The sequence below is a fragment of the Cnephaeus nilssonii genome (genome assembly GCF_951640355.1).
Source record: "Cnephaeus nilssonii genome assembly, chromosome: 2".
In the NCBI taxonomy this organism is placed as follows: Eukaryota; Metazoa; Chordata; class Mammalia; order Chiroptera; family Vespertilionidae; genus Cnephaeus; species Cnephaeus nilssonii.
The window spans coordinates 13,159,353-13,182,479 of record NC_137073.1 but is presented as its reverse complement, the minus strand read 5'-3'; the positions used below and the strand labels follow the sequence as shown (position 1 = coordinate 13,182,479).

At 52.7% G+C, this 23,127-nt stretch overlaps 1 protein-coding gene across 4 annotated transcripts; it reads right to left on the bottom strand.

The window, feature by feature from the left end:
- Positions 1 to 16: 16 nt before the first annotated feature.
- MSLN (mesothelin) lies at positions 17 to 23,110 on the bottom strand. Of its 4 annotated transcripts, none has more exons than XM_079760183.1 (11): positions 22,872 to 23,110; positions 3,215 to 3,299; positions 2,567 to 2,610; positions 2,365 to 2,464; positions 1,914 to 2,092; positions 1,661 to 1,816; positions 1,417 to 1,559; positions 1,211 to 1,338; positions 745 to 798; positions 298 to 484; positions 17 to 224 (listed from the first exon to the last, which is right to left on the bottom strand). In XM_079760183.1, exons 1-11 carry the CDS (start codon positions 23,019 to 23,021, stop codon positions 32 to 34), a joined length of 1,419 nt encoding a protein of 472 aa, XP_079616309.1. In that variant the 5' UTR covers positions 23,022 to 23,110; the 3' UTR covers positions 17 to 31. The 4 variants fall into 4 exon arrangements, with proteins under 4 accessions (XP_079616309.1, XP_079616310.1, XP_079616307.1 ...); XM_079760184.1 differs by lacking the exon at positions 22,872 to 23,110 and adding an exon at positions 5,710 to 5,849; XM_079760181.1 differs by lacking the exon at positions 22,872 to 23,110 and adding an exon at positions 3,751 to 4,264.
- Positions 23,111 to 23,127: the final 17 nt, after the last annotated feature.

Sequence of the window (23,127 nt, the reverse complement as noted above, 5' to 3'; positions counted from 1 at the left end):
TCACCTCTTTGGAGGGGGAAGGGGTTCTCTTTTATTGAGCCCCAACCCCCCGGGATGGAGCAGGGACCACCCAGGCCGCTCCCACCAGCAGGAATCTCCACAGCAGGGCCCCGTTCAGCATCCAGAGCAGCGTGCTCAGTTCAGCAGCAAAGCCAGGAGCAGAGCTGGGGTCACAGTGAACGCAGACCCAGGTCCAAGGAGGTGGGAGCCCCCCAAGAGGGCCTCTGCACAGAGAGGGCGCGACTCAGACCCTCCACCTCATCTGCCCCAGCCCTCCCCGCCGGCCTCCCCGCCCACCTCGAAAGTTGAGGTCTAGGACCAGGTAGCCGTTGGGGGTGCCACCGCGGAGCCCCAGCCCCAGGCTGTCCAGGTCGTTCTGCCGCTGCCGCAAGATCCAGTCCCGCACAGGGCTGTTCCCCTCCTCTGCCTTCAGGCCCTCCAGGTGTGGACCCAGAAGTTTTTGCACCTCGGCAATGGTCAGCGGCTGCCAGAGTCCCCAGGAGACCGTCAGGGTCTCCCCACCTCTGTCCAGAGGCCGCTGGACTCTGCTGTGTCCAATCCACCCCATGCTTCCCCAGACTCTGCCTCAGCACCTCCAGACTTCGGAGTCGGCCTTGGCTCAATAGCTGCCCCTCCCAAGACCCCACCCTCTCAGTGCCCTGCCTTCGCAAGACCCCCCATCCAGGACAAGCCCTTCTCCGTGGTCCCTCCCTTCCCATGGCCCCACCCCTCTGCGGGCCATACCAGCAAGGCCTCTTTCCTCAGCTTCTTGAATGTGGCCATGTCCATGCTTACGTTCTGCAGAATGAGAGCCCGCAAGTCCTCCGTGGAGGCCCCACCTGTGCCCAGGGAGAAGGGCCCTACGCATAAGACCTCACAACATTCCCCCCACTCTCACCCTCTGACCACAAGCTAGGAGAAGCCCCCTTCCTTTACTGGGACTCCCTTTTCCTGCGGAATTTCTGGGAAAACGCTGATTTGCCTGGTGCCCACCTGACTCTCCCAGTCAGGGTAGAGGCTGGAGCTGGTCAAGTGCCTGAGCAGGGGTCAGAACGCACAGGGCCTCAGCCTGTATGTGCTTAGAGGGATGGAGGGCACTCTGACCCCTGGTCACACCACCAAGGGGAAGCCCAGGGAGGTGAGAAGCTGGCAGCACCGATGGGGACCTCAGGCATCCCCTCCACCCCCACCCCATGTCCTCCTGGCTCACCCAGGAAGGGCTTGATCCTTGCAAAATACGCAGAACCGCTCATGTTCTGGAAAGCGACGCGGGCCTTGTGATAGAGAACATCCATCTGCAGTGCACGGCACGCATCCAGGTCCTGAGGCCTGACCACCCTGGGGAGGCAGTGTGGGGCCAAGAAGTGAGCTGGGAGCACAGCACACCCGCCACACCAGCAGGCCCCAGGGACTCACCAAACCACATCTTGTTGCACGTAGGCCAGCTGCTCGGGACTGAGGGAGCAGAGGTAGGCAGGGTGAAAGCTGGCCAGCAAGTCCAGGGTGACCTTGTCCAGCTGGCCCCCTCCCGCCACATAGCGGGCAATCAGGGCAGCCACCTGTGGGAGGATCCCAGTGAGATGCCTGGGGGCAGGAAGAGACATATCCTCTCGGGCCTGCACAACCCACCCGCGGTGCTCCCCTCCCAATAGGTGGTCACCTGCGCATCCATTTTTCGCCCCGTGCTGATTTTAAGCAGAGATTTCACAGTCTCCAGGGATGTTACATTCCACTTGTGGATGTCCTCGGGGGTGACCTCAAGGAAGAAGTAACTCAGGTGCTGGATCAGGGACTCGGGGTACCCCTGTGGGTAGACCTGCCCGGGAAATTGACCGTGAGGGCCACAGCCAGTCCCAGGTGGCTGGAAAAGGCTTTGGCACCGCAAGCAGGCGGGAACCCAAGTCAGGAACTACCTGGTCCAATTTGTGCTTCAAAATGTCAAGCTGCTGGTAGGTGAAGGGAATCGCATTCACCCGCTCCATATGCTCAGCCAGCAGGGCCCCGTCCACGCAGGCCTCCAGCTCCTGCTCCGTGTAGAAGACGAGGTTTTCATCCACCACGTGGACCTCTTTCCCCGGGGGACAGGCCTTCTCTAAGGGGCAGGTAAGGGGGTCAGGGGGCTGGGCTTTTCCAGTCAACCTCCTCTTCCTCCCACACCCACGCTGAGACCCTGGGCAACACATGACCCTCTCCAGGCCTCCGTTTGACCATTGGCTCAATGGGGAGATTCTGCTCGTTCTCCAAAATTGTCACAATTGAACGAGCGGGGCAGCCAGAAAGGGCCACAGCACCAGCAGGTGAGCCCACATGCCAGCCCCCACCCTCAGGTCTCTTGACCCTTGACGGGCCGGGCCCTGGGCTCACTCTCTGTGCCCTGCAGAGCCCTCGGGAGAATGACGGTCGGTTCAGACTGCTGCCAGGACAGGTCCTGGGAGGTGCGTTGCAGCCGTGGGGTCATGACACCCTGAGGACAGAGCAGGATTCTGGCTGAGCCACACAACCCAGCATCGAAGGACACCCGCCTAGGGCCAGAGAACCCTCCCCTGTCTCCCCAGAGAGTCCTTACCTGTCCTGAGTCTGCAGTCTGGGCCCAGGAAAGTTGCACCCACCCTGCAGGGCAGGGACACAAGGTTCGAGGGGATGGCCGGGGGCTTCTGGGTGTGCCTGCTACAGGCCCTACCCTGGGAAGGAAGGAGGCAAAGCCATCCCTTCCCTGACCCCCAGCCCTGAATACACCCCACAGGTGTGGAAACGGGAGGTCAGGCTCCTGTACCCCATGAGGTCACAGCCACCACACCCCACCCCAGGCCAGGTCCAGCACCGCACCAGGGAGCCCAGGCCTCCCACATCCTCTTCCTGGGACTCCACTGCTCTGTGCAGTCAGACACCTATCCCCCAAACACCCTCACTTTGGCCTGAGTCCCCATAACATCACCGCCCTGGTTCAGCCTCCAACCCTGTGGGGCACCACGGGAAAAGCCACAGCTGACAGCCTGCCGGGCACTCGGCACCGCTGAGATTCAGGACGCCGCCTGAACTCAGAGCACTTGCTGAGATTTGAGACATCTGCCTGGGACCTGAGGCACCTGCCGAGGATGGGGGGCACTGTCCAGAGACTGGGGAGGAGGCATGCGACAGAGAGAGCCTTTCCTGAGATCCCGATCCCCTAAGAATCCTTGGCTGCCCTCCAGCGCTCTCCCACCCCGGTACTCACCGAGGCTGAGAAGCAGGAGCAGGAGGCCGTGGGCGGGGGTCCTGAAGAGCCCCAGGGTGGGTGGAGCACTCTGCAAGGCCATGGTCTGTGGAGGACAGCCACGCTGATGTCCCCACCGCTCACCCACCCACAGCCAGTGAAGGGGTCTCCGAGCCCCTGGCGCTCCAGGTGGAACCTCTCAGGCCCCTGCAGCAGTGTCTGGGCTGCCTCCAGGCCCACTCTAGGGACCAAGCAGTCACCTGGCCCGCCTGGCCCGCCCCTCTCCGAAAAACGGGCCCCTCCTGCCAGGGGTGTGGGGTCTGAGTCAACCCTGCCCCCAGCTGTAACCCTGCCTCCAGGGGCAGGCAAACTGGCCCATCCTCTCTCCCTGCAGTGCAGGGCGGGCAGAAGGAGGTAGGGCCGCCTCTGGCTCAGGCTGGCCTCCGTTTCCCCATTTGCACCAGGGGAACTAAGCAGTTCAGGACTGGGGGTCCTGCTGACTACCCCCTCAACCTGGGGCATGGCCATCTGCCCCCTCCACACCCTGCCACACCCACAGCCACAGGTGCTGGGCTTTGTGCAAACCCAGGGCCCCGACAGGTGGACGAGGCTGGCGGTTTCTCTTCTGAAGTCCCACTCAAAACAGAGGCCTGGGTGGGTGCCAAAGGGCGATGCCACCTCCCACCTTCCAGCCCCTTGGGTGGGGCAGTGAGTGGGTAGGCCTTCCTGTGGGGGTGGGAGATCCCCTTGCAGGTTCTAGAGTGAGGAGGTGGGTGAGGAGGGTGGTCCCAGGGTAGGGTGGGGCCTGAAGGAGACCAAACCACCGCTGTACTTGCCCAGGGAGGCCCAGGGCTGGAGGCTGCCTGTGGCCCAGTGGAGTGGAGCCATCCCCTCCCCCAAACCTTTGTCCAGGCCTGTGTCAGCCCCACCCTTGGCTCATAAATGGGGGGTGGGGGGAGGCACATTCATGCTTCAGCAACCCCTTTCAGCTGTGCAAAGAGCCAGCCTGCAGGGAGTGTCCTGAGGAGTGGCAAGGCCCCAGGGAATCCCTCTGCCTCCCCCACCAGGCCCCAGAGGAGGTGGGAGAACACCAGACCCCAGACCAGAAAATGGGCAGTGGGTGGGACCAGGCAAGAGCTGCACCTCCCCCTGCTTCTCCCCTCGGCCCCCACCCAACCCCATGTAACCAGGAGCCCCCAGCACCCCGGGTGGGCCACCCTGGGAGCCTCTGCCAGCCACCATGGGCCCTGGAATCAGCATCCTGCCCTCCCCACCCAAGGTCAGGTTGGGGCCACAGAGACATCTCAGCTGTCTCTCATCTCAGCTGTCTTAAGGCTGCAGCTTCCAAACTGGCCAGGATGCCACAAGCAGGAATCACGGTGTTGCAGCCAGTCCAGGCATAGGTATTTGTGTGTGACAAGGGCCCCAGCGGGGGCGCGACAGGGTAGAACCGAACATGGTCCTACGAGTCCTCTAAGCCCAGCATCCTCCTGGTCACCTGTTACTCAAGAGCCTCCTACATACTCGCTTGATACCCTCTGCATGTGAGCCCTGGAAGCAAGGAAGATTCAGGCCCTGTCCACGATCCTGGGTGTGGGACCTGGCCACAGAGAGGCTGGCTCTGCCCTCGCCCTCCAGCCCCTGCCCCTGCTACCAGAGCAACCGCCACCTGGGGTCTGAGTGGACCACAAGCTCCTCAGAGCAGAGTGTGAGGTGGAGGTGACTGTGATGGAGGAATGGCCAACTCCTCCCCCCACCCTGAGAGTCATGCGCTCACAGCCTCTGGCAGGTGCCTGGCTGCAGGACACTGGCAGAGGCTCTCTCCTGCCCCACCTGTCCCACCCACCTGCAGAATCTCCCACCTCAGCCCAACCTCAGTCCCCAAGGTCTGGCCCTTAAGTGACGGAATATGAAGTCAGACCACATTCCCCGGAGAGGGTGGGCAGGAGAGCAGCTGACAGGCTTAGGAGAGGTCTCAGATGGAGATGCTGTGCAGCCAGCCCAGGTCACACAGCGTGTGGGGAGCAGCTGGTGCTAGGACAGAGCGGACCCTCGGGGTACCACCTCTGAGTGGAGCATGAGAGGTGGGGTGGGGCATGGCGCTGCTCCCCAAGTGCAATGAGGACCGGGGATGGGCATTCGCGGTGGCAGAGGCAAAGGCTGCCCCCCTCCCCCAGCCTGTTTGTTTGGGGCTGGCCAGGTGCCCCTCCTGGGTGGGTCCCAGTACCAGCCTCTGCTTACTCCCTGCTCCCACCCGAGCAGCTTGGCTGGAAGTTCCAGGAGGCGCTGATGATACGTTTCCCGGCTCTCACCTCGCAGGCCTGCCCACACACCACCCACACCCTGACCGAGCCGCTATCCACCCCCAACCCCCACGCTGAGGCTGTAGCCAGCCCCTCCAGAGCCTGAACACTGAGCTGGGTACCAGGTGACCCTGGCAAAACCCCATGCCCTCCCCAGGGCCCGGGTAGGGCCTGCCCGTAGTGACTCTGGAGTTCCAGAGTGATGGACCAAACCTGAGCCTCCTTGGCCGTGGTTTTCTCAACTGGGAAGTGGGCGGTCAAGAGGCCAGCAGCCTCCTGGGTCTGTCGGGGAAGCAAATGAGGCATTACCGGTGCAGCCGGGAGCAGCACCGCTCATGCTCCAGGAATGTGTGGGTGGGGAGCCTGCGGAGGGGCCGCCCCAGGAGGAGAGGTGCGGGGTGGAGAGCTGCCTCGGCCCTTCCCTGGGTGGGTGTGGGTGGGAGCTCCGGGCGGACCTTCATGTCCCAGGCATGTGTCGGGAGCCACGGCCTTGCTCCATGGGCTCTTACCCTCCTATTGCTCAGGTGAAGAAACCGAGGCTCAGTGAATGGCCAAAACTACACTGCATGGCCAGGGTGGGATCTGTGTCCCAGGGGGCCCTGGCAGAGTCTCCACAGGCCACCCACCAAGCCATTCTAGGTGGTGGCCACTCAGCCAGGATGTGACTCCCAGAGTATTGGCCGCAGTGCGGCTTCTTTCTAATGAGTTCTGGGCTCTTGGTAGTGCAGTGAGGTGGTTGGGAGGGGAGGGGGGAGCTACAAGGGTCCAGGGGTTGGGGGAGACAAATCCAACCCGACCAGCTCCAGCGAGCCCGGCACTGGGGGGACTGTCGCCAGATGTGGGGAGGAAGGCGCCTTCCGGATGCTGTGGCTGCTGGCCAGTGGGTATGGACAATGTGCACCTCTGTGCTAGCTGGACTCCAGTGACTGCTCACATATTCCTGACTTTAGACCACAGCCTCAGTCGTGTGGCCTTGATGCCGAAGTCACTGGCGACTCCCTTGCTTCCCCTCCAACCCCGCCGATGGTTTTGTGAACAGGAACTCCCTGTGCGGGACTTCTCTGGGTTACAGACCTGCAGAGGCTTCTTTTTGCTGAGCTGAGTATGTGCAGCTGCCCCGTCCCTGACCTTTTCCATGGGCTGGGTTTTCTACACATGCAGTTAAACCACATGCTAACTAAACAGGCATGCCTCGTTGTATTTTGCTTCACAGATGCCGCTATTTTAGCCTACCTAATAAAATAGTAATATGCAAATTGACCGCACCTTCGCTACGACCAAGCCATGCCCACCAGCCAATTAGGGCGAGTATGCAAATTACCCAACAAAGATGGCGGTTAATTTGCATATGCTGAGGGAGGGAGGAGTGAAGACTGAAGACAACTTAGAAGGAAGAGGGAGGAAAAGCGGAAAAGCGGAAAGCAAGGTGGCTGCAAGAGGGAAAGCCCGGGCGGCCGCTTGCAGGATTCTTCCTGCAAATGGGCTACTAGTATATATATATTGAGGGCAAGACCCTTCCCCAGCAAAAATGTTATGACTTGCTTTATTGTGGTGGTCTGGAACTGAGCCCTCAATATCTCCAAGGTACAGCTGTACAAAATTCAACCAGGCTGCCCAGTACAAGAATCAACTTACGAAGTCCATAGAGGAGTAAGTGCCTTCAAGTCCTGTTCACAAACAACAACTGAAAGGTTCTGGACAAACTGTGAAAGAACAGTTTCCCAAGGGCCCTCGGGAGTGAACAAAAGTCAGATGCTGAGGGGGATTGATATTTGGGGAAAGATGCCAGCATGGAGTGGTTCTCTGTGTGAGGCGTGGCTTTGCCAGGAAGACAGCCAGAGGGGTGGCCACCGTGGTATGAGTGCTCAGATTTACCTGCGCCTCTTGCTGACCCCTGAGTCATGTGCGCACAGGCGGACTGGAAACAGCTCAGGCAAAGATGGAAAATGGGCCGAGACTGACCTCCGCCCACCTCGGGAGTGGCAGAATTCACAGTTAAAGATATGGCCCACCAGAACAAAGCAGAAGCAGGAATAGTCTTCACAGGAATATAACAATTCAGTGTCTATACAACATCATAGTCACAATGTTCATGAGAAAATCCAAAAGTACTCAGCACAGGAAAAGCCAGGAGATTGTGACCCATCCTCAAGGGAAAGGAATCGACGGGGGCCAATGCCAAGGCGGGCCAGTTATTACCAGACAAGGAGTTTAAAGAAGCTATTGCAACTACACCTATTGCAACCACACCCACAGAGATCATGGAAAATCAGCGTTTATGAAGGGAGAGGTAGGGGGAAAGGAAAATATTTTTTAAAGGACCAAATAGGAAATTTTAGGAATCAAAAATTTAAAATCTAGAATTTTAAAAATTCACTGGATGGTCTTAATAACAGGATAAATTGCTTCTAATTGAGGGTTAGGTGGGAGCTTCTCAACTGCACAGTTAAATGGATTTTAAAATGTGGAAATTTCCTTTGTGCTTGCATCAAGAACAATTGTTTGAGCTCAAAAGATACAGCCTCTGCAGACGGGCATGGGAATGAAGAGTTCACTTGTTTTAACTCTGACAGCTCAGGAAGTGTATAAAGCATGTTACTGGTGATTCACAGAGCACGCGTTGTTAATATGACAGCAGTACATTACGTGTTTTGCATATAAGTGCTGTTTTCCCTGGTAATTTTAGGTTGACTTCATTAAAAAACATTATCAAGTCTGAAGCAAATGTTAAATCCCAAAGATAATCAGGGTTCGATAAGTCAGATTAAAAGAGGGTCTTCTCTGTGAATATACTGACAAACATTGAATTGTACACTTTAAGTGGGTGAGTTGTATGTTATGTGACTATCTCAGTAAAGTCGTTTGTTTGTTTAATATATTTTTATTGATTTCAGAGAGGAAAGGAGAGGGCGAGGGAGAGATAGATGGAAACACCAATGATGAGAGAGAATCATTGATTGGCTGCCTCCTGCCCGCCCTCTACTGGGGATTGAGCCCACAACCCGGGCATGTGACCTTGGCTGGAATTGAACCTGGACCCTTCAGTCCACAGGCCAATGCACAATCCATTGAGCAAAATTGGCTAGGGCTCAGAAAAGCTGTTTTTAAAAACAGGCCAAAGATTTGAACAGACACTTCACAAAAGATGACATGTGGATGACCAATCAGCACATGAAAAGATGCCCAACATCATCATCACTCCTTAGGGAAATGCAAATCAAATCCACAGGGAAATACCACTACACCCCACCAACATGACTAAATGTAAAAGGACTGACAATGACAAGTGTTGACACGAATGTGGAACAACTGGAACTCTCAAATACAGCTGGTGGGAGTACAAATTAATATGATCAGTTTTGTATGGCATTTTCTTTTTTTCTTTTTAAATTAGTTTTCATTCAATATTATTTTGTATTAGTTTCAGGTGTACAGCATACTGGCTAGACAATCATACACTTTATAAAGCGGTCCCCCCAATATTTCAAGTACCCACCTGGCACCATACATATTTATTACATTATTGACAAGATTCCCTATGCAGTACTTTACAGACCCGTGACTATTTTGTGCCTTCCAATTTGTACATCTTAATCCCTTTACCTTTCTCACCCAGCTCCTCCATCTCCCCTCCCCTCTGGCAACTATCAGTCTGATCTCTGTGTCTATGAGTTGGTTTCTATTTTGTTTGTTCATTTACTTTGCTCTTTAGTTTCCACATATAAGTGAAACCAAATAGTATTTCTTTTTCTCTGACTTATTTCACTTAGCATTAATACCCTCTGGGTCCATCCATGCTGTTGAAAATGGTAAGATTTCTTTTTTCTTTTTTTCTTGGCCGAGTAATATTCCATTGTATATATGAACCACGACTCTTTTATTCACTCGTCTATTAACGGGAACTCGGGGTGCTCCCATTTCTTGGCTATTGTGAACAACACTGCAATGAACATAGGGGTGCATATATTCTTTTGAATTAGTGTTTTGGGTTTCTTCAGGTACATTACCCAGAAGTGGAATTGCTGGGTCATAAAGTACTTCCAATTTTAATTTTTTTAGGAACCTCCATACTGTTCTCCACAGTGGCTGCACCCATGTGCATTCCCACCAACAGTGCACCAGGGTTCCCTTTTCTCCACATCCTCACCAGCACTTATTGATGGTAGCCATTCTTCGGAAACACTGCAGTTATTCATTAATAGACATACACAGACAGACACAAACAGAATAGCTGGATCCAAATTTTGTTTTGCAGACATATACAATTTATACCTGTCCTTGAAAAGTCAAGTATCTGTCCTTGATAAGTCGAGTACCATTCTAACCAGGTGTGAGGTGATATCTCATTGTGGTTGTAATTTACATCTCTCTGATGATAGTGATATTGAGCATCTTTTCATGTCTATTGGCCATCTGTATGTTTTCTTTGGAGAAGTATCTATTCAGATCCTCTGCCCATTTTTTAATTAGATTGTTTGGGGGGGGGCGGTGTTGAATTGTATTATTACCGAATGGGGTCTGGGCCCAGGGCGGTCTGCGTAGGGTCTGATGGTAGTATATGCGTTCTTGACATTGTGTAGGAAAGATTTCACAACACAAGTCCAGGTGATTTTTGTGAGTATGTTTACAGCCAGGGGTGTGAAACAAAGGAAGAGCTTAACGTAGAAGAAGCAACCAAAGAGAGAAAGTCAGAGAAAGGGAGCCTTGGAGACAGGTTCAGGGGGTAGCCCGGGATGACCAACTGCTGCCCACTGCTCCCCTGGTTGCAAGTCTCGTAGGGTCCCCTAGTGTTTAGAAGATGCATGCCTGTGGGGGAAGAAGTGAGGGAAGGGAAAGATGTGGGTGTGCTCCCAGGAGGGAGATCAAGCTGTGGACCTTTTGTCTTGAGGCTCTTTTATCTTTCGTTGGCTGCTGGAATCCTATAGGAGGACTCAGAGGAGGGTCTTGACAGAATATTCATTAGCTTTTCAGATGTGTCCTTCAATATGTTGATTCATCAAAATGTGTAGGGGGAATGATCAATGTTTCATTCTCACATTGATGTTTCTCTCTGTCTCTCCCTCTCCCTTCCTCTCTCTCTAAACTATCCATTAGAGAGAGGAAGGGAGAGGGAAAGACAGAGAGAAACACCAATGTGAGAGAGACACATCGATTGGTTGCCTCCCACATGCCCCTGTTGAGGGCCAAGGTGCCTATAACCGAGGTATGTGCCCTTGACTGGAATCGAACCCAGGACCCTTCGGTCTATAGGTCAACGCTCTATCCACTAAACCAAACTGGCCAGGGCAGAAAATATTTTTTAAAAATAATGTCAGCTCCTAAGTCCAGCTTAAGTCCATGATAATGCCACAGAGCCAGGAAGATCCAAGCAGCAGTCATGGGTTTCCCATCGCCCTGACTCATTCGTTTAATTTACAACCACTGTGGACCTATCCTAGGCGTTTTCATCACTTACTTTCCAATGTTTATAAAACAAATCTTACAATGCTCCAGGGGCCCTTCGGAAACACTGCAGTTATTCACATATATGTTGAGATTTTAATCCTTAAAACCTCAATGTCTAATGAAAGCTAAGAAATAATCAGTTAGCATTCTTTAGCTTGGCAGACTTATAGAGGCATTTTATAACATCTAGAAATATGTTAATAACATCAAAGTCAGTATTAACATGGGTTATTTCTGTAAAACCCAAGCAAAATAAAGACAAGTCTGGTTTATTTCAACCAACAAACTTAAGCTAGCTTTTATTTACTAAGGATTAATCTTAGATCACATGAACTTGAAAAGCATTTGAGTTACTTTCTATATTACTGAGAATTTTAGGATATTCAATCCTTACAAGTGCTTGCCTTTAAATTAATTTTAACAATATCATCTACAGGTTAAAAATTATCTCACATCTACAACATACATTAATAGACATACACAGACAGACACAAACAGAATAGCTGGATCCAAATTTTGTTTTGCAGACATATACAATTTATATCTGTCCTTGATAAGTCGAGCACCAAATGACCTTCCCCCTTTTAAAATAAGGACAGTGGCCTGACCAGAGTGGCTCAGTGGTTGAGCTTCGACCTATGAACCAGGAGGTCACGGTTCCATTCCCGGTCAGGGGTTGTGCAGGATGCAGCCCATCAATGATGTTCCTCTCTCATCGATGTTCCCATCTCTCTCTCCCTTCCTCTCTCTCTCTACAAATTAATAAAAAAACATACTTTAAAAAATCAATGGGAAAAAAATATCCTTGAGTGAGGAATAAATAAATAAATAAATAAATAAATAAATAAATAAATAAATAAGGGCAGCCATTTTTAATACCTCAAAGAATTGGGTTGACACCTAAAGGACATCATAAGTTGATCCACGTATCTAATCCTCTTTCTGAAGCTTTTCGAGACCAATTGAATATGTTTTCCAGTCATTGTGCCTAATTTTATAGCTGGCTTTTTCTAATTGTGTGCACAAAAGATTAATGGAGAAGTATCGAAGGATCCTCACCTTGGCCAACTTAATATTAATGGGAGGCTGGCTTGTGGGCCCTGCTGGGCACGACTTCCCCTGAGAACTGTAGAGTCTGAATAAACTACTAGGGAAAACCAGCCCTTACGTGCACATCTCCGGATGAGCCAATGCAGTGAACATCCCCAAGGACTGCTCTGCGCCCCAGAGGAGATTTTTCCTCAAACAACTCACAATGATTCTTAGTCACCTAAGAATACCCGAGCAAGAGCTTACCAGCTGCCCCCCAAACCCCGATGCTTTCCCAGGCAGGGCCCCTCTCTCAGGATGCACCCACTCCAGGGTACCCTGCCCTTCTCCCTAGGGCTCCCACCAGCTTCTCTGGGTTCGACTGTGCTACTGTGCAGGACAACTCCTAGCCCCCATCTCTGCCACCCCGAATTTGGGGGTCTGAACAATTATCATCACTCCATTGGCTATCTGGGCTGGGGAAACAAGCGTCCTTTCTCTTTCTGAGCTAAAGAGAGTTCAGTCTCTCATTTACCAGCAAATATTTTGTTCAGACTCTTAGTGAGTAATTCTATTAAAAAGCCAAAATTAAAGTCCTGGCTGGTTTGTTTCAGTGGATAGAGCGTTGGCCTGTGGATTGAAGGGTCCCAAGTTTGATTGGGGGGGGGGGGGGGGGGGGGGCGCGGCACATGCCCAGGTTGTGGGCTCGATCCCCAGTAGGGGGCGTGCAGGAGGCAGCCAACCAGTGGTTCTCTCTCATCATTGATGTTTCTATCTCTCTGTCCCTCTCCCTTCCTCTCTGAAATCAATAAAAAATATAAAAGCCAACATTAAAAGCAGCTACCCATTTTTTCCCCTCTCCCTGGGTTATTTCAACCCTATCCACCTCAAGGATTTTCTAAGAACAGCTCACAGTCGTGGCCTGCTGCTTGAAGCTAAGAAGGCTGCAGTTCCAGGAGAAAGTCAGCCAAGTTCACTTGATGCACAGCAGGGAACCAGTGGAACACAATGGGCCCCCGCTGGTACCTGGCACCGGGTCCAGGTCCACAGGGTGGTCCTGCGTGGGCTACTTCCAAACATTGCTGTACTACGCCAAGTAAACTGCGGCATACTGAACATCCAAAGAACATTATCAACTGATGAACAAAAATAGATACAGAGGCAGAGAAGCATCAAACAGACTGTCAAACTACAGCGGGAACGCTGGGAGGGTTGGAGCGGGGGAGGTAAGAGATCAACCGAAGGACTTGTATGCATGCATACAAGCATAACCACTGGATGCAAGACACTGTGGGGGGGAGGGGGGCATGTGCTGGGGTCGGGGGAGGGGAGGCCGGGGGAAGGTCAAATTCAGATTCAAAGAAGGAGATTTACAAAATTAGAAAGGTGGGTAATACCAGGTGTTGACCTGACAATGGGGGGGGGGGGGGGAAGGAGACATATGTACTGCTATTTGTAATACTTTAAACGATAAAATAAAATTTTTAAAAAAGAAACATCCAAACCTGTAGAGAATTTTCACTAGAGTTTATTTGAGCCAAACTGATGACATATGCCTAGAAACAAGATCTCAAATGCTCCTGGATTTTTCATTTTAAATGGATGTCTTTATTGCACATAAATTAAATGACAATAAAATTGATTTCAAAATCAATAGCATAACAAGTCTTGGTGAGGATATGGAGAAAGTTAAGCCCTTGTGCATTGCTGGTGGGAATGTGAAAAGTTTCAACCACTAAAAATAGTTTGGTGGTTCCTCAAACATTTATTTTTATTTTTATTTTTTTAAAATATATTTTTATTGATTTCATAGAGGAAGGGAGAGGGAGAGAGAGATAGGAACATCAATGATAAGAGATTGATCAGCTGCCTCCTGCACATCCCCCACTGGGGATCCAGCCCACAACCCAGGCATGTGCCCTTGACCGGAATCCCCAGGCTGACGATCTATCCACTGAGCCAAACCGGCCAGAGCTCCTCAAACATTTAAACACAGAATTACCACATGACGCAGCAATTTTAGATGGTTGAAAGATCTGAAAGCAGGGACTCAACAGATACTTGTACACCCATGTTCATAGCAGTGTTATTCACAATAGCCAAATGGGGAAACAACCCAAGTTGACTGGGTAAACAAAATATGGCATATACATCCAATGGAATATTTATTATTCAGCCATAAAAAGGAATGAAATTCTAATACCTGCTACTACCTGGATGAATCTTGAAAACATTATGCTCAGTGGAAAAAGCCAGACACAAAAGGACAAATATCGTGTAATTCCATTTATATGAAATGTCCAGGTTAGGGAAATCCATACGGACAGGAAGTATAACAGAGGCTACCAGGGTCTGGGGAGGCAAGGGAAAAGAGGGAGCCCATGTTTAATGAGGGAGAGTTTCTGTTTGAGAAGGTATAAAAGTTCTGGAGATGGATGGTGGTGACAGTTGTACAACATTGTGAATGTGCTTATGCCACTGAATTATACACTTTAAAATTATTAAAATGATAAATTTTAATATGTGTATATTTTACCACCATAAAACATAGTAGTATTTCTTTATTCAACAGTAATAACAAATAGAAAACATGTCATTTCCAATAACAAGTGAAATGCACAAAGTCCTAGAACTCTACTCAACTAATAATGCAGAATACCTTTATATGGAACAACCCGGCATGATAAAGAGGACGGTGCTCCTAAAATTATTCTAAAAATTCAATTCAATCCCAATAAAAAAAACCTTCAGAGGGTGTTGTGTGTTTTTTCCCCAGGAACACAACAAATTCATTCAAAAGATAAAGAGAAGAAATATCTATGATCTAAAAAGAAGTAGCAAGCTCCCAGATATTAAGACAAAGCCACTGTAATTAACATAGGAACAGACAAAGGGGCAGACAAGAGATTTCAAGCAAAAAAAAATAAAAAAATGCCCATGTGCATGTGGGGACCTCATACATGAGAAGGATGGTTCCATGGAACAATGATGGGGTGCCAGGAGGGGCAGATCTGTGGGGCAGATGGTGTTGAAAAATATGACTCAGTGTGTCAAGAAAACTAAAGCAGACCCCTGGCTGACATCATGTATAGGTCGATACCAAATGCATTAAAGGTCTACGTATGATAGAGGAAACTCTATGGATAGAAAAAGACATGGTGGAATGAAGAAAGGTGCCAATACAGACACAACACTGCCAAGTGTGGGTAAATTTGACTTTGTCAGAACTTAAGATTTCTATTCGATAGACAAATTGGCAGCTAGCAGGGAGAAGAGATGTCCATTGCCTAAAAGCGCTCATGGCTTGGTAAGTGAGAAAACAAGCAAATCAATAACAACAAAAAACCAGGAAACCGATAGAAAGGGGGCCAAGGAAACAAGCAGGAATTCTCATAAGAAGACTGGATGGCTAGTAGTTTATGGAGACAGGCTCAACCTTTGTAGTAACCACAGAAATTCAGATTCAAAGAAGGAGATTTACAAAATTAGAAAGGTGGGTATTAACAGGTGTTGACTGTGTGGAGAGACAGATCCAACAATAGGTTTAATAAGCAAAAGTAAGTGATAATCATGAAAGGAGGGGTGAAATTTTGGACTATGGAAAGAAGACAGTTGCCCTGGTTCCCACCTCTCACTCCAGCAACTTTGCAGCCTGGAGGTGAGCTTCCTTCTGGTCTTGGTTTAGCATTTTGCAGGATGCACTCAGGAACACAGCTGGCTTTTTATTATTATTACTAGAGGCCTGGTGCACAACATTCGTGCACTGCGGGGCAGGGAGGAGGGGCAGTCCCTCAGCCTGACCTGCGCCCTCTCGCAGTCTAGGACTCCTGAGAGGCTTCCACTTCTGCCACTGCGCTCGCCAGCGGTGAGCCTGGCTTCTGGCTGAGCAGTGCTCCCCCTGTGGGAGCGCACTGACCACCAGGGGCAGCTCCTGCATTGAGTGTCTGCCCCCTGGTGGTCAGTGTGCATCACAGCAACCGGTTGTTCCACCATTCGGTCAATTTGCATATTAGCCTTTCATTATATAGATTATTATTGATTACAGAGAAGAAGGGAGATAGAGATAGAAACATCAATGATGAGAGAGAATTATTGATCAGCTGCCTCCTGCATGCCCCGCACCAGGGATCAAGCCCTCAACCCGCCATGTGGCCTGACCAGGAATAGAACTGTGACCTCCTGGTTCATAGGTCGATGCTCAACCACTGAGCCACACAGGCCGGGCACAGCTGGCTTCTTACACACCTTTCCTCCCTCATACACGATCCTTATTTGTCCTTGCTCTCTGTCAGAGGTTGGCTACAAGGACCTGCCCCCAAGCGATTGTTGGCCTTTTCACTCTGTGTGAACAAAACAACTTTGAGGCTGTTTATACTGCACATTTTTTTTAACTTTTTTTCTTTTATTTTCGCATGGCTAAATCTGTTCCTCATCAGAATACCTCATGCCTAAGAAATCTGGCTTTGCCAGTTTGATTGCTGATGTGGATACAATTTAACTCTAATGTGATAATCCCCAGGAGGCCAAGGGTGACCAGCCAGCTCCCAGCAGGACCACGCTCTCAGAGGGCAGGAGCTGTGCCTCAAGCTCAGTAGACGGGCTCCTGCTCTGGTTTCTGAAAAAAAAATCTGCCCCCCAATGTAGGCAAAATAGAAAAGGAGACGAGAGTCCACTGTCCTGGAGCCTGAAGAAGACCTGTCGTTGGATCTCTGCTCCAAATTGCCTCTTCCAGGAAGCCTCGTCTTCCCAACTCTAGGTCAGCCCTTCTCCCCTCCTCCCCAGGGCCTGCACCATCATCCTGGAGGCCATGTTCCACTGCCTTATGTCAGATTCCACCTCACCATGGCCATGGCCACCACTGACCTCAGGGGCTGGTTCTGAGGGCCACTGACCCAGCTGGCCCAGGAGGGGCTTCCCCCCACCCCCAGACACTCCTCAGTGCCCTGGCCTGCTTCTCAGAAATGCTGATGACATGAGTGGCTGTCCTGAGTTGTTGGGTACAGGGAGAGAGGGCTGCCATTTGCCCAGCTGACCCCTGTCTCATAGGCCCAGCTCCCGATGCTGCCCAGCTGCCTCCTGCTGGAGCTCTCCCTCACATCCGGGGCCCTGCCTCCCAGGCAGTGCAGTCAGGGCATCGAGCTCTGGTTCCAGGCTTGCATAGGGCTCTTCCTGCTGTCTGTGGGCAGTGCCTTCCTGGCCCAGGTCCCAGTGGACAACTCCTGTGACACCTTCCATCAGTGTAGGAGTGAGGGGGGGCGACCCTGGAGCTGGGTCTGGACAGGACTTCCCAATGACTCCACTCACATGCTCCAACCCCAGAGTGAGGGGCTGCAGAAACTTCCTGACCTACAAGGCATCTAGGGGTGAAAGCAGATGAGTAGGGACACCCTAACTCTCTGACCGCCCCCCCTACAGTCTGGAGTCCTAGGACAGTCGCTGGGGGCAGCAGATGTAGAGGGCTCAGGGGCACAGATGGGGTCAGAAATCAGGCTTGGACCCCGAAGGCCCTGGTCCAAGGCCCCAGGCTTGGAGGCTGTCTCTCCCCATAGATCTGAACCGCAGTGGGCTGGGAAGGGGCCCCCAAGGGCCTTCACGCTCACCCATGTCCGTGTGCCCAGCGGTACAAACTTCCCCCCGTGGCTGGGTCAGCACCTGGGAAACTGTTCACCAACCCGCCCTCTGCTGCACTGGAACCGGGGGCTCAGCGGTGTGAGCCAAGGGAGGGAACAGCGAGGGGAGGGGAGACTTGGCAGGGGTTGGTGCCTGGGAGTGGGACAGGTGGCTCACTGACTGCTGGGAGGACAGATGCCAGGTGTCAGGGTTGGGCTATGGCCAAGCTGGTGGGGCAGTACCTGCCCGAGGTCCTGGATAGACTCGTGCCAGCCCAGCTGGCCGCCAGCCCCATAGCCTCGGGGAGCTGGACATGGCCAGTCCTGGATTGGCTCTCCATGGAGCTCCCCTGGGGGGCCTCAGAAGTGGCCCCTGGCCTTGGCATGGGTACAGGGAGAGAGGGCTGCCGTTTGCCCAGCTGACCCCTGGCAGGTTCCTTGGGGTGGTCTGAGGCCACTTGGGCCAGGGCACCTGCGGTGGCTCTCCCAGCTCCTCCCACCCTGCCCCCCAGGCTTGGCCTGTACCCCATTTTGCACTGCCAACCCCATGTGGCTGATCCTTCTTAAGCCCCCTTGATGCCCATGATGACCTTACTTAGCTCCAGGTCAGCTTCAGAGAGTGCATGACCAGGCCTCGCCAGGGCTGGCCCTGGTGGTCATCGGAGGGTGACTTTGCTTCCCCAGTGTCCTCTGGCTCCTGGCATGCTGCCACCTCTGAGACAATGCATGCCATACACACACAAACACACCCACCTCACTGCCCTGACCACCTGCTGTGGCACGTAGGTCCCCGGGGAGGTCAGGACTGGAGTGCAGGGGCTGACCCAGGAGGTGTGTGAGGACTGCCAGGCCGCCAGCTCAACACCTACCATGGGAAACACAGACCAGAGATGTGGGGCCGGAGCAATGGGAGGACAGCACCCCGCACACAGAGTGGCTTCCTGACCCCTGCCCACAGCAAGGCAGTTGGCTCCCCCTGGAGTTCCCAGAGCCCCAGCACGAGAAAGACCTCCTCTTCCGCAGGGCACAGGGGGCCCCTAGCCACCTCCCAGCTGCTGCGGCTGAACTGGGTGAGCTGGGGGGGCAGCCCTAAGGAGACTGTCAGGTAAAGAGAAGGAAGCCTGGGGAGGGGCCCCCTGGGGAGAGCCCATGATCTCACAAGCTGGGAGCCCCCGAGGCTAGGCTGCTGGGGCCTAAATGCACCCATTTCCAGGGTGACCTCTCACTGACAGCAGGCCAGGCGTGACCTTCACAACCAGTAAAAATACCACAGAGGAAACCAGCCAGGCTTCCAGTAACCGAGTCGCACCCAGGTTCCCGGACCTGGGTGGAGGCCCTGGAGCGGGGGGGGGGGGGGGGGGAGGGGGGTGGCTCCCATGGGGGCTGCCTGCCCCACCCAGCCACCCCACGATTCTGTCACAAGACACATGTTCCCTCAGATGCCCAAATGGCCCCCTCGGTGACCTGAGGGCTGAGTACCAAGTGTGAGTGCAGAGGCACCGCGGGGACCACTGGCGAGCCCAGCCCTGATGCTCTGATAGGGCAGCCATGACCGTGGTGTTCTAACACCACGGGCTGGGAAACGCCCCAGAACAGTGAGCCTGCTGCCACTCACCCCAGACAGGCAGGTTGAGCAAGTCCCCTGGAGAGAGTCGCCCTGCACAAGCCTGCTGATGTGTGACTGGGGCTCAGCCCTGACCAGCTCTGCGCCTGCTCTCCCAGGAAAGCAGCCCAGGTGGCTCATGGGCAGAGACCCTCCATCACATAGTTAGGCAAAGAAGGAGGCTTCGCTCTCAGCCTGCCCGCTGGTCCTGCTTGGTCCACTGTCCCCACAGAGGTGAAGTCTCTGTGTCCCCTGCTTAGGCCCCGAGGGGCCAGGGCCGGGCCAATCTCGCATGCCTGTGAACAGCTGGGCAGAGCACCTGCTCTCCCAAACATCTTGGACATGCCCAACGCACAGAGGCCCGCTCCGTGACCTGCTCTTTCTTTTTTTTCTTTTCTTTTTTAAATATATTTTATTGATTTTTCACAGAGAGGAAAGGGAGAGGGATAGAGAGCTAGAAACATCGATGAGAGAGATACATCGACCAGCTGCCTCCTGCACACCCCCCACCAGGGATGTGCCCGCAATCAATGTACATGCCCTTGACTGGAATCGAACCTGGGACCTCTCAGTCCGCAGGCCGACGCTCTATCCACTGAGCCAAACCGGTTTCGGCAGAGATCTGCTCTTTCTGCTGCTTCCTGCAGCCCCGCCTGGGCAGGAGCAGAGGGAGGACCACTGAAGGGCCGCGGAGCTCTCTCTGACCTTCCTCCCCTCCCAGCTCCGGGCCGGTGCGAGCCTCCTCATTAGCTGCTAATTGTGCTCTGTGCCAGGCCTCCCAGGGCCGTTGCCCGATCACACCTGTTGACAAGATGTGGCAGCCCCGGTGGGAAGGTGTCCGGTGTTGATTATGGTGCTAATGATGTGCTCATTGCCCTCAGTAATTCCCCAAATAAAACACTGTGTCTGGGATGCAAATTTTGCTTATAAAACCGGGGGGGGGGGGGGGGTGAGTGGTCATAGTGGGGGAGGGGAACAATGGTAGCTCAGACTCAGGGCCAAATCGTCCAGAAGACCTGAGAGTGAAGATCCTCTTGTTGCAGGAGACCCCTAGCTGGCCACCCACACTAACAAACTAAATAGCTCCTGATTTACAAAAAAAAAAAAAAAATATATATATATATATATATATATATATATATATGGTGGGTTTTGAAAGGTGAGGGCCACTAGGTTGGGTAGGAGGCCAGCCCTGTGCTCAGAGGGTTGCCTGAGCAGGCCCCTGGAACACCCGTCCTCTGTTCCACCCGACTGTCCACACAGGCAGGAGCTCATGGACCCAGTCCCCTCCCCACTCCTCCCATCTGGCTGTTCCTGGGCCCCCAAACTTAGTGTGGGCAGTTCTCAGCAGCGGATCCCAAAGTGCTGGGGCAGCAGAAGGAAGACCCCCCCCATGGTCCCTGGCTGTGCCTGATGGGGGGCCTCTCGGTGGGTCCTGTGGGCCTCACCCTGGATGCACAGTCCTCCTCCTTCAGTTCAGCCATGCAGAGCAGGGGAGGAGCAAACCCCACTTCTGTCCACTTTCTTTGGGGTCCTAGACCCACAACACAGTAACCCTGGAGAATGCAGTAAGTGTTTTGAAATCCCATGTTTAGGAAAAATTTACATTTATTTTGGAAAGTACAAAAGAGGTGTTACTTGTCCCCACCCTGGGTCATGTTACACAGGCTAACTGCCCCAGAAAGGCTCTGCAGCACAGCCATGTGGGCATGGCCTGGACCGTGTCCCCTCCATCCCACCAGTCCCCTGAGGGCCAGCCCAGCCCAGGTGGGAGGTGAGCTACAACCTGGTGAGATGTACCCCATTATGTAGCTGTCCTCCAGCCCCTGAGGATCCCATAAAAACCTAGACATGTGGCTGTGGTGGGCTGAATGGTGGCCTCAAATATGTCCAACAGAACCTATGAATGGGAGTTATTTGGAAAAAAGTTTGTGTAGATGTAATTAAGTTAAGAATCTCTAGATGAGGTCATCTGGATTAAGGTGGTCCCTGAATCCAACTGTCCTTGTAAGAGATGGGGGGAGACACACGGGAGCTGTATGACCACGAAGGCAGAAACAAGAGCGATACCGCCCCAAGCCTAGGACCCCCTGGAGCCTCCAGAAGCCGGACGCGGAGAGGCATCCCTCCCTGGAGGCTCTGGAGGGGGCACAAATCTGCCCACACCATGACTTCAGACTGCTGGCCTCCAGAACGGAGAGAACGAATTTCTGCTGTTTTAACACCCCACCCTCCACCCCAGTTTGTGGTCCTTTGTGGCAGCAGCTCCAGGACACTAACACAGGGCCAAGCGCTTGGAGGGTGAAACTGACACCAACCCACAGGAGGGGTTACGCAGCTCTATACGCTTGGTGGGAACCACACTTGCCCCCACGCAATGGCAGCTGGTTGATTTGGGCAAACCTGTGGGCACATCAGAGCAGAGGCCGGGCTCTGCCCCTGTTCCAGCTCAGGTAAATGGGTGCCCCCACACAGTCACAGCGTCACAGCAGCTGCACGGGCCAGCCGGCTAACCTGGCCTCCATGGGTCCTCAGCTGGCCCTTGAGTACCGACCCCCACCCAAGGCGTGCAAACTCTGGTATTGCACATGGGAAACGCACGGTAAATACTCGCTAATGATGATGATGAAACAATGTGCAAAATGTGCGAGCAGGTACACAAGAGGCGAGGCATAATGTTGGCACTAGAGCTTGGGGACCCAGTCACGCAGGCACTCCTACAGGGATGGCTGGACCAAGGGTTCGAGCCTGGACAGACCAAAATGTACTTACTGCCTGGCCTCTTGGGACCACCTTGGGGCAGCCAAGTTGAGCGCCAGCCTCTAGCCCCCTCGTTTTTTTAAATCCTCACCCGAAGATAAGTTTTTTTTTTTTTTTTGTGTGTGTGTGTGTGTGTGTGTGTGTGTTAGTATATTTTTATTGATTTCAGAGAAGAAGGGAGAGGGAGAGATAAAAACACCAATGATGAGAGAGCATCATTGATCAGCTGCCTCCTGCACGCCCCCTACTGGGTATCAAGCACACAACCAGAACCAAACCTGGGACCCTTCAGTCCATAGGCAGACGTTCTATCCACTGAGCCAAACCCGCTAGTCCCCAAAGATACATTTTTATTGGTTCTTGGAGAAAGAGGAAGGGAGAAAGACAAGGGGAGAAACATCAATGTGAGAGAGAAACATTGATCAGCTGCCTCCCATGTGCGCCCAGACTGGGGATGAAACCCACAACCTCAACCAACTGAGCCACCCAACCAGGACTAGCCCCCCCATTTTCTAAATAGTTTTACTGAAATATCAGTTCACATATTATAAAATTTTCCCATAAAAACTAAGATCTATCTTGCGTATCTACATGTCAAATCCTGCCCTCCAGCGTTGGGGGAATTATAACCTCCGTCACCAAATGGAGACCATCCTTTGCCCCATAGTCAAAGCCGAAGCCCCCTCCACTGTAAATCCTTTCCATCACACCAGTGTAACTGATCCATGTCCTGCCCCCAATCCCAACAGCACTTGATACCATCACAAATTTTTTTCAAACCTACTCTGGGGCATTTCGGTGAAACTAAGTTTATTTTGTGCTCCACTGGTTATGATAACTAGTGGGATTGTTTAGGTTTCAGGCATCACGTCTCAGACCTTGCTCAGGTACAGCCAGGACAGGGGGACAGGTGTTGCTGGGAAGCCTACCTGGGGCAGCTGCTGGCAAATGTCCTCTCCTGGGAGCCCAAAGGAGTGGCTGCAGGGCTTGAAGAGGTCGCACCAGCAGGTGGTCTCGGCTCCCTGGATCATGAAGTAAACCCATAGGCAGGTGCAGGGGTGACCAGGTGGTGTTGACATCAAGGCAAGAACTCCAAGAAGAGCAGGTGCCCAGCCTGGGCTGGCCCCTCAGACATTCGAGATTACCACCAATACTCGGGGCTGAGCCTGGCAGGGCACCCATAGG

What these genes read in the sequence shown, in the direction of transcription:
- MSLN (XM_079760181.1), bottom strand. Translation starts at nt 4,158, where the DNA reads ATGTGCCTCCCCCCACCCCCCATTTATGAGCCAAGGGTGGGGCTGACA. An exon ending in GGCTCTGCAGGGCACAGAGA is followed by an intron (nt 2,093 to 2,364) that starts GTGAGCCCAGGG and finishes CCTGCCCCTTAG; the next exon opens with AGAAGGCCTGTCCCCCGGGG. An exon ending in GGCGAAAAATGGATGCGCAG is followed by an intron (nt 1,560 to 1,660) that starts GTGACCACCTAT and finishes ATCCTCCCACAG; the next exon opens with GTGGCTGCCCTGATTGCCCG.